The 12,500-nt window shown below is 32.3% G+C and overlaps 1 protein-coding gene across 1 annotated transcript in view; it reads left to right on the forward strand.

Moving 5' to 3' along the window:
- LOC119608010 (sterol regulatory element-binding protein cleavage-activating protein) overlaps positions 1 to 12,500 on the forward strand; it is a 30,205-nt gene that overhangs the window by 11,718 nt on the left and 5,987 nt on the right. Inside the window, 4 exon segments of the mRNA XM_037962220.1 lie at positions 10,320 to 11,796; positions 11,861 to 12,220; positions 12,223 to 12,383; positions 12,385 to 12,500. The exon segment at positions 12,385 to 12,500 is cut by the window's right edge and continues 184 nt beyond it. Of these exon segments, the coding sequence (XP_037818148.1) occupies positions 10,320 to 11,796; positions 11,861 to 12,220; positions 12,223 to 12,383; positions 12,385 to 12,500 (2,114 nt within the window).

Genomic DNA, 12,500 nt, shown 5'->3' on the forward strand with positions numbered 1-12,500 from the left:
GACTATAGACTAGACTATAGACTAAACTATAGACTAGACTATAGACTAGACTATAGACTAGACTATAGACTAGACTATAGACTAGACTATAGACTAGACTAGACTAGACTAGACTATAGACTAGACTATAGACTAGACTATAGACTAGACTATAGACTAGACTATAGACTAGACTATAGACCAGACTATAGACCGACTATAGACTAGACTATAGACTAGACTATAGACTAGACTATAGACTAGACTATAGACTAGACTATAGACTAGACTATAGACTAGACTATAGACTAGACTATAGACTAGACTATAGACTAGACTATAGACTAGACTATAGACTAGACTATAGACTAGACTATAGACTAGACTATAGACTAGACTATAGACTAGACTATAGACTGGACTATAGACTAGACTATAGACTAGACTATAGACTAGACTATAGACTAGACTATAGACTAGACTATAGACTAGACTATAGACTAGACTAAAGACTAGACTAAAGACTAGACTATAGACGCTATAGACTAGACTATAGACTAGACTATAGACTAGACTATAGACTAGACTATAGACTAGACTATAGACTAGACTATAGACTAGACTATAGACTAGACTATAGACTAGACTATAGACTGGACTATAGACTAGACTATAGACTAGACTATAGACTGGACTATAGACTAGACTATAGACTAGACTATAGACTGGACTATAGACTAGACTATAGACTAGACTATAGACTGGACTATAGACTAGACTATAGACTAGACTATAGACTAGACTATAGACTAGACTATAGACTAGACTCTAGACTAGATTAGACTAGACTATAGACTAGGCTATAGACTAGACTATAGACTAGACTATAGACTAGACTATAGACTAGACTATAGACTAGACTATAGACTAGACTATAGACTAGACTATAGACTAGACTATAGACTAGACTATAGACTAGACTAAAGACTAGACTAAAGACTAGACTATAGACTAGACTATAGACTAGACTATAGACTAGACTATAGACTAGACTATAGACTAGACTATAGACTAGACTATAGACTAGACTATAGACTAGACTATAGACTAGACTAGACATAGACTAGACTATAGACTAGACTATAGACTAGACTATAGACTAGACTATAGACTAGACTATAGACTAGACTAGTAGGGACTAGACTATAGACTAGACTATAGACTAGACTATAGACTAGGACTATAGACTAGACTATAGACTAGACTATAGACTAGACTATAGACTAGACTATAGAACTAGACTAGACTAGACTATAGACTAGACTAGACAGACTATAGACTAGACTTAGACTAGACTAGACTAGACTAGACTAGACTATAGACTAGACTATAGACTAGACTATAGACTAGACTATAGACTAGACTATAGACTAGACTATAGACTAGACTATAGACTAGACTATAGACTAGACTATAGACTAGACTATAGACTAGACTATGACAGACTAGAACTAGACTATAGACTAGACTAGAGACTAGACTATAGACTAGACTATAGACTAGACTATAGACTAGACATAGACTAGACTATAGACTAGACTATAGACTAGACTATAGACTAGACTATAGACTAGACTAGACTATAGACTATAGACTAGACTAAGACTAGACTATAGACTAGACTATAGACAGACTATAGACTAGACTATAGACTAGACTATAGACTAGACTATAGACTAGACTATGAACTAGACTATAGACTAGACTATAGACTAGACTATAGACTAGACTATAGACTAGACTATAGACTAGACTAGACTAGACTAGACTATAGACTAGACTATAGACTAGACTATGACTAGACTATAGACTAGACTATAGACTAGACTATAGACTAGACTAAGACTAGACTATAGACTAGACTATAGACTAGACTATAGACTAGACTGTAGACTATATATAGACTAGACTATAGACTAGACTATAGACTAGACTATAGACTAGACTATAGACTAGACTATAGACTAGACTATAGACTAGACTATAGACTAGACTATAGACTAGAAGAGAATAGATAGACTAGACTATAGACTAGACTATAGACTAGACATAGACTAGACTATAGACTAGACTATAGACTAGACTATAGACTAGGCTATAGACTAGACTATAGACTAGGCTATAGACTAGACTATAGACTAGACTATAGACTAGACTATAGACTAGACTGTAGACTGGACTATAGACTAGATAGACTAGATACTAGACTAGAGTAACTATAGACTAGACTATAGACTAGACTATAGACTAGACTATAGACTAGACTATAGACTAGACTATAGACTAGACTATAGACTATACTATAGACAAGACTATAGACTAGACTATAGACTAGACTATAGACTAGACTATAGACCAGACTATAGACTAGACTATAGACTAGACTATAGACTAGACCTATAGACTAGAACTATAGACTAGACTATAGACTAGACTATAGACTAGACTATAGACTAGACTATAGACTAGATACTAGACTAGAGTAGGACTATAGACTAGACTAGACTAACTTAGACTAGACTATAGACTAGACTATAGGACTAGACTATAGACTAGACTGATAGACTAGACTGATAGACTAGACTATAGACTAGACTATAGACTATGACTATAGACTAGACTATAGACTAGACTATAGACTAGACTATAGACTAGACTATAGACTAGACTATAGACTAGACTATAGACTAGACTATAGACTAGACTATAGACTAGACTATACTAGACTATAGACTAGACTATAGACTAGACTATAGACTAGACTATAGACTAGACCTATAGACTAGACTATAGACTAGACTATAGACTAGACTATAGACTAGACTATAGACTAGACTATAGACTAGACTATAGACTAGACTATAGACTAGACTATAGACTAGACTATAGACTAGACTATAGACTAGACTATAGACTAGACTAGACTAGACTAGACTATAGACTAGACTATAGACTAGGCTATAGACTAGGCTATAGACTAGGCTATAGACTAGACTATAGACTAGACTATAGACTAGACTATAGACTAGACTGTAGACTGGACTATAGACTAGATACTAGACTAGAGTAGACTATAGACTAGACTATAGACTAGACTATAGTCTAATCTTTAATGTATAGGTTAGACTATATAGTCCAGACAGTAGTCCAGATTATATACTAGAATATAGTCTGGACTGTAGTCGTCATTATAGACTATACTATCCAAATCGAAGGGGAAAAACCATTCAAATTATTTTTTATTGGTTTTATCATATTTATAATCCACTACTACTTCCAAAAAGTGTGCGAATTATATAAAACTATTAAAAATTAAACATTAAATTTTAGGGACTTTTTGAAGCAAAATAATTTATAAATAACTCTTCATAATACGTACAGTTTATAGCTACGCATACTTCAATAGATTTGTTATCAATTAACACTAGTATGTTCTTTTTAATCATATCAAAACTAAATTTAAATTGATAAGTTCATATTATACCATTTGTTTTTGAACACTACTTATCACAAAGTTTTTATAAATGTTTGCTGAACTTGAAATTATAGCGAAAGTAGTTCTTTTAAGTCGAAACTTTTGTCATTTCAGTATTTATTATCAACTATTAACAATCTTTAAAAGAAAGTGTTTTATTGAAAAGCTTTAGATATGATAAGGTAGGTCAGTTCAAAATATTTCCATTCCTAAGTAGACTTTTAAATCTAACATTTTTGCTAATTTACCGCCAATAAAATTTTAATTTTCCATAAGTTTTTTTTTTTTTATTTATTTATTAACTGAAAACTTATCAATATTTGTTAGCAAAAGCCACGTAATATTTGCAATTTGACAAACAGCCTTTTTTTAATGGGAAAGTAATATTTATACGAATTGCTAACGATCAATTAACACTTCGTTCTTTTTGCCTTTAAAGTGTTAGATAAGATTTTTTTTCCAAACAATTGTTAACAAAATCTTTATAGAATTTTCATGACTCACAATTGTTTTGGTTTATACACTTTAAACAAGCTGGAAATATTTTTTTTTTAGTTTCGGCTAAAAGAATAGCAGATGTTTAATGACGCATGTTACAGTATGATACCATTTATTATCTAGAAGATAAAAAATAAAAAAAAAACGTTTAATTCTTTTAATAAAATTTCGTTTTAATACCATGTCAAAAAAGAAGATTAGATAATATTTTTTTGTTGTTAATTAGAGACGGTGCGAGATATTTAAGCAAATTATGTGAATTTTAATATCCGAAAAAATTTTACTTACATTAATACATGATAGACAGCTGGACAGACAGACAATATGAGTTTTGGAAATGGAGTTGATTTCTAGATTTAGTTCCTGCTACAGACTCGACTGTAGTTCAGATTAAACACTATAGACTAGAGTGTAGACTATACTATAATGTAGACTATACAGTAGACTATCGACTAAACTATAGACTATCAACTAGACTATCGACTAGACTATCGACTAGACTATCAACTAGACAATCGACTAGACTACAGCTTAGACTGTAGTTCAGATTAAACACTATAGATTAGACTATATGTACTATAAAGTAGACTATCGAATAGACTATCGACTAGATTATCCACTAGACCATCGACTAGACTATAGACTAGACCATCGACTAGACTATAGACTAGACTATAGACTAGACTATAGACTAGACCATAGACTAGACTATAAACTAGACTATAGACTAGACCATAGACTAGACTATAAACTAGACTATAGACTAGACTATAGACTAGACTATAGACTAGACTATAGACTAGACTATAGACTAGACTATAGACTAGATTATAGACTAGACTATAGACTAGATTATAGACTAGACTATAGACTAGACTATAGACTAGACTATAGACTAGACTATAGACTAGACTATAGACTAGACTATAGACTAGACTATAGACTAGACTATAGACTAGACTATAGACTAGACTATAGACTAGACTATAGACTAGACTATAGACTAGACTATAGACTAGACTATAGACTAGACTATAGACTAGACTATAGACTAGACTATAGACTAGACTATAGACTAGACTATAGACGAGACTAAAGACTAGACTATAGACTAGACTATGGACTAGACTATGGACTAGACTATAGACTAGACTATGGACTAGACTATGGACTAGACTATAGACTAGACTATAGACTAGACTATAGACTAACTATAGACTAGACTACAGACTAGACTATAGACTAGACTATAGACTAGACTACAGACTAGACTATAGACTAGACTATAGACTAGACTATAGAATAGACTATAGACTAGACTATAGACTAGACTATAGACTAGACTATAGACTAGACTATAGACTAGACTATAGACTAGACTATAGACTAGACTATAGACTAGACTATAGACTAGACTATAGACTAGACTATAGACTAGACTATAGACTAGACTATAGACTAGACTATAGACTAGACTATAGACTAGACTATAGACTAGACTATAGACTAGACTATAGACTAGACTATAGACTAGACTATAGACTAGACTATAGACTAGACTATAGACTAGACTATAGACTAGACTATAGACTAGACTATAGACTAGACTATAGACTAGACTATAGACTAGACTATAGACTAGACTATAGACTAGACTATAGACTAGACTATAGACTAGACTATAGACTAGACTATAGATTAGACTATAGACTAGACTATAGACTAGACTAGTCTGGACTATAGATCAGTGACTATAGATCTTGACTATAGATCAGTCAATAGTCGTGCCTCTAACCTTGTCTATTGTCTACACAACAGATTAGTCTAGTCCAGAGTCACGACTATAGACTGATCCATATTCACTGATCTACGGTCAAGACTATGGACTGATTTATAGTCAAGTCCGTAGACTGATATATAGTAAAGACTGTAGACTAATCATATTTAGATATTCAAGTCCGTAGACTATAATAGTCAAGACTGATCTATAGTCAAAACTACAGACTGATCTGTAGTCAAAACTATAGACTGATCTATAGTCAGGATAATAGAATGATCTATAGTTAAGAATTTAGACTGATCTATAGTCAAGACTATAGACTGACTATAGTCTAGACTATAGAAGGCTAAAGGAGTTGATGGATAGAAAGTTAATGGATAGAAAGTCTAGAATAGACACTTGTTATCACCGCTACTGTATTTCCCTTAAACAAATACATTCATATATGCTAAAATCACTTAACGGTGTCATCGCATAGAGGGTTTCTTTTTCAATATTTGTTTTATTTCTATTTATATTAGTTTTGTTTTACGCGAATTGTTTAAATATTTGTTTATTTTGTTAATAATATTATTGCTTTGCTATTATGTTATTCATATTATTCTATTGAAGTTGTTGCATATAGTTTTCTTTGCCATAGTTTTGTTTTTCTATTTATTCTATAGTTTTGTTTACTCTTTGTTTTTTTTTTCCAACTTTTTCACTTAAAATAAAGTAATATTTACACTAATAAATATTTATATGTAAATATGTACATTTGACTTCATTCAAATAACTGCAATACTAATAAATAAATTATTGATTGACATTTTGTTTATTTTTTAATATGTGTATACTGCATATCTGCAATTAAAGGATTTTAAATTTTAGTTTTAAAAGAAATTGTTATTGTCAACATAGTAACTGCTTTTCGAATAAGATTCTATATTGTAAGCAGTTCAAAACTAAAGGGTTTATTGTCTTTCCATCATGCCAGATATGGAAGAATTTTGTTTTGAAATGCACAGGTTAATCTGTATTTCAAAATATTGTTATTCATTTCATGGCTTAAGTTACAAAATTACTAAATTAAATTAAATTAAATTCTAGTGAATTGGATAAACAAACAAAATATTGAACAAATAAATTTGCATTTTTTTATATTTTTTGTATATTTCTTTTCTTCAAATATTTAATTAAAATCAACATATTCAGACAATACGTCATTTTGAATTTTTGTTCTAAAACAAATTTGCATAAAGCAAGTAAAGAAATTTATAATTGGAATAATCGGTCATTTCATTAGGTATTAATAATTGGATTTTTTGCGTCATTATACAATTTATGAGCTATTTTAATATACGCTTAGAGTAATTCAATTAGAAATGAAAAAATTCCTTGATATAATAATAGGTTACAACAAAGTTATCCAACGATTAGAAAAAAAATAATTTTTATTTCACAATATATAGAATTGCGATAAAATCAAATTTATAAAAATTAATTTCAATTGACATTTCTAAAATAATAATGATGAATAAACCATTTATCATATACCTCTATATTGCTTAATGTAGGTGGCATTTCTGTGAAAATGTTGTGAGCAAAGTTCTTTTTAAAAAGTGATATACATACGTTAAGTACATGGTTTGGTATGCGTTTGAATTTATTAATTTGCCAGCAAACATTTTGGTTTAATAATGAAAATATTTTGAAATCAACATTATATTTAAATATAAGTTTATTTTAAATACACATCTTTAATAACAGACCTTTAAAATCTAGAAAAATTTCGAACTTAAGATCGAATTAAAATTGGAATTCCTTACAAATTTAAGGATTTTCATTAAGAGTTGTATAATTTGTTTATTCAATTAAATGGCTTGTGAGTGAGGCTACATGCTTATCTATAGTCAGGACTATAGACTGATTTATAGTCAAGATTATGGACTGATCTATAGTCAAAACTATAGACTGATCTATAGTCAACAGACTGATCTATAGTCAAGTCTTTAGACTGTTCTATAGTCAAGACTATAGACTGATCTATAGTCAAGACTATATACTGATCTATAGTCAAGACTATAGACTGATCTATAGTCAAGACTATAGACTGATCTAGAGTCAAGACTATAGACTGATCTAGAGTCAAGACTATAGACTGATCTATAGTCCAGACTATAGACTGATCTATAGTCAATACTATAGACTGATCTATAGTCAAGATTATATACTGATATATAGTCAAGATTATAGACTGATCTATAGTAAATACTATAGACTGATCTGTAGTCAAGACTATAGAGTCTATAGAGTCTATAGAGTCTATAGTCTTGACTACAGATCAGTCTATAGTATTTACTATAGATCAGTCTATAATCTTGACTATATATCAGTATATAATCTTGACTATAGATCAGTCTATAGTATTGACTATAGATCAGTCTATAGTCTGGACTATAGATCAGTCTATAGTCTTGACTCTAGATCAGTCTATAGTCTTGACTCTAGATCAGTCTATAGTATTTACTATAGATCAGTCTATAATCTTGACTATATATCAGTATATAATCTTGACTATAGATCAGTCTATAGTATTGACTATAGATCAGTCTATAGTCTGGACTATAGATCAGTCTATAGTCTTGACTATAGACTGATTTATAGTCAAAACTACAGACTGATTTATAGTCAAGACAATAGACTATAGATCGTCAATACCATAGACTGATCTATAGTCTGATACAGACTGATTTCTAGTCAAGACTATAGACTGATCTATAGTCAATACCATAGACTGATCTATAGACAAGACTAAAGACTGATCTATAGTCAAAACTATAGATTGATCTGTACTATAAACTAAACTATAGTCAAGACTATAGACTGATCTATAGTCAATACTATAGACTGATCTATAGTCAAGACTATATATTGATCTATAGTCAAGACTATAGACTGCTATAGAGTCAAGACTATAGACTGATCTATAGTCAAGACAATAAACTGATCTATAGTCAAGACTATAGACTGATCTATAGTCAAGACTATAGACTGATTTATAGTCAAAACTACAGACTGATTTATAGTCAAGACAATAGACTGATCTATAGTCAATACCATAGACTGATCTATAGTCAATACCATAGACTGATCTATAGTCAAGACTATAGACTGATCTATAGTCAAAACTATAGATTGATCTATACTATAGACTTAATCTGTAGTATTGACTATAGACTGATCTATAGTCAATACTATAGACTGATCTATAGTCAAGGCTATAGATTGATCTATAGTCAAAACTATAGACTGATCTATAGTCAAGACTATAGATTGATCTATAGTCAAGACTATAGATTGATCTATAGTCAAGACTATAGATTGATCTATAGTCAAGACTATAGATTGATCTATAGTCAAGACTATAGACTGATTTACAGTCAAAACTACAGACTGATTTATAGTCAAGACAATAGATTGATCTATAGTCAATACCATAGACTGATCTATAGTCTGATACAGACTGATTTATAGTCAAGACTATAGACTGATCTATAGTCAATACCATAGACTGATGTATAGTCAAGACTATAGACTGATCTATAGTCAAAACTATAGATTGATCTATACTATAGACTTAATCTATAGTATTGACTATAGACTGATCTATAGTCAATACTATAGACTGATCTATAGTCAAGGCTATAGATTGATCTATAGTCAAGACTATAGACTGATCTATAGTCAAGACAATAAACTGATCTATAGTCAAGACTATAGACTGATCTATAGTCAAGACTATAGACTGATCTATAGTCAAGACTATAGACTGATCTATAGTCAAGACTATAGACTGATCTATAGTCAAGACTATAGACTGATCTATAGTCAAGACTGTAGACTGATATATAGTAAAGATTGTAGACTGATCTATAGTCAAGACTATAGACTGATCTATAGTCAAGACTAAAGACTGATCTATAGTCAAGACTATAGACTGATCTATAGTCAAAACCATAATTTGATCTATAGTCAAGACTATAGACTGATCTATAGTCAAGACTATAGACTGATATATAGTCAAGATTTTGGACTGACTTTAATCAAGACTTTAGATTGATCTAAAGTCAAGACTATAGACTGATCCTATAGTCAAGACTATGGACTGGTCTATAATCAAGAGTATAGACTGATCTATAGTCAAGACTATAGACTGATCAAGTCAAGGCTATAGATTGATCTATAGTCAAGGCTATAGATTGATCTATAGTCAAGGCTATAGATTGATCTATAGTCAAGACTATAGACTGATCTATAGTCAAGATTATAGACTGATCTATAGTCAAGACTATAGACTGATCTATAGTCAAGACTATAGACTGATCTATAGTCAAGACTATAGACTGATATATAGTCAAGACTATAGACTGTTCTATAGTCAAGACTATAGACTGACCTATAGTTTAGATTATTTTATATCGAAATCACACTTTGAAACAAATTTTACATCAAAAAAATTATTAATTTCTATATTTGTTTTTTCAGAATCTTCAAAAAACTAAAGTATCAACAGCTGAAATGCTCTTTGGTCTACCCATACAAGACACGGGCTTTAAACGTTATCCTTTGCGTTCGCGATCACGCATTATACAATTTGCCTTAACGCTTATACTAAAACAAAACGATCGTGAATATATACAATCGTTAAAGGAAAAACTCTTAAATTATTATCCGCCACCACAAATAAATCAAGGCAGCAGTCAAACAACACAACAAAATGAAAAATCATCCATAACTTATATATTCTATCCAGGAGAATTTAAGATGTGGGAATTTCTACCGCTCACCATAGCATTTCTTTTGCTCTTTACTTATGTTTACTTTTCGGTGCGTAAAATCGATGTTATACGCTCGAGATTTCTATTGGCCTTGTGTGCTGCCATTACCATACTGGGCAGTTTGGTTATGTCTTTGGGTTTGTGTTTTTTCTTTGGTCTAACTATTAGTTTGCAGTCTAAGGATATATTTCCATATTTGGTGATATTATTGGGTTTAGAAAATTGTCTGGTTATAACACGTAGTGTGGTGTCCACCGATGAAACGTTTGATGTTAAGATACGTGTGGCCCAGGCTTTGAGTAAAGAGGGTTGGCATATCTCTAAGACTTTGTTAACAGAGATTACAATATTGACTATTGGCCTGGCCACTTTTGTGCCGGTTATACAAGAGTTTTGTGTATTTGCTATAGTGGGTTTACTTTCGGATTATATGCTACAAATGTTATTGTTTTCCACTATTTTGGCCATGAATATCAAAAGACCCGAGTATTCTACCGAAGCTAAACATTTGCCCAAAATGATGCTATCATTTACGGGCAATTCTATGGCTGCTGGCAACCACTCGCCTACCTCTGGTGGAAGTGGTTATGGTTTTTCTAATGGACGTCCAGATTTCCGTTTCTTTGGCAGTGCCTCTCCTGCTAACGGCAGTGCAGCTGGTGGTAGTAATGGTGTGTTTTCTCCTCCTCCCTTTGGCAGTTTTCATCGTTCTCAGTCGCATCCAAAATTAGCCTTTGCCGACTTTAATAATCTCAATAATGCCAATGACATGTCGAAACGTTCTTCCATTGCTTTAAATCCCAATAATAATGGTCCAGATAAGATACCCAAACGTTTGAAGATTGTTAATTTTTGGGCACGCACACGTTTCTTTCAGCGCGCCTTTATGGTATGGATGAGTGTTTGGATTTGTTCCATAATTTATAATTCTGGTTATTTGGAGAATCTATTCGTGGTGGATAGTAATCATACGGGCACTTTTCGTAATGATGATTTCCAACGTAATTGGGAAGTGGGACGTGGTGCGGTATCGAGTTTCTTTTCAAATGTTCACTCTGTTATAAATGCTGGTTCCTTTGGCGGCAGTGGTCAAGATAAAGATCAAGCGGGTGGTCCTGTCGGAGGCAGTAGTGTGTTTGGTAATAATGCTAAAGGTGCTGGCGCCTTAAATGCTGGTCATGAGGGTAAGTAATCAAATTTCTCTTATAATAAAGCAGGAACATTTATTTTGTTAATAACCCATTACAGGTCCACGTATTGATAATCATATAAACGAAACAGAAGCGGAACTTAAACGTCTTTTATACCCCGACTTTGAGCTTAACTATTTTCTTTCCAATTTCCACTGGTCCACCATAATGAAACAGTATAATGTTTCCTTGCGTGGTCATTATATCACCATTCTGCCCACCATTAAACTGTCTCATGCCATTAGTCCCGAAAAGGCCGTTCATGGACGTAATCCTTATGAAAAAGTGGTACAGAATTTCCAATGGAAGGCGTTAGCTGCCGCCTTAGATCCTTTAGATTTCAATGATGATGAAAATCGTGAATCTCCTATGGTCATGCCGGGCGGCACTCCGCTCTTTCCCAAAAGTCCCATGGAAATCTTTTTGCCATAACGCTCTGCTGCATAAGTGTCTTTGTACTCTGCTATACAATGGTGGTGTTTTATCGTTGTATTTGCACACGCAACTATGCTGAATGGCGTTCGAGTTGGAATGAATGCTCGGAATTTTCACAAAAAACTGAACAGATACTAGAGGGTGTTTCCCACACAAATAGCCGGCCATAAACATCGCATAGAATGTTTAGTATCGGATGGCGCAAATATCATCAGTTGTTGCCTAAAGGGTCAAATTAAAGTTTGGGATGCCCGCAGTGGTGA

Source organism: Lucilia sericata, unplaced genomic scaffold (assembly GCF_015586225.1).
Source record: "Lucilia sericata isolate MDLA Ls3-8-SP2 unplaced genomic scaffold, ASM1558622v1 Contig000775F_arrow, whole genome shotgun sequence".
NCBI classification, from domain to species: Eukaryota; Metazoa; Arthropoda; class Insecta; order Diptera; family Calliphoridae; genus Lucilia; species Lucilia sericata.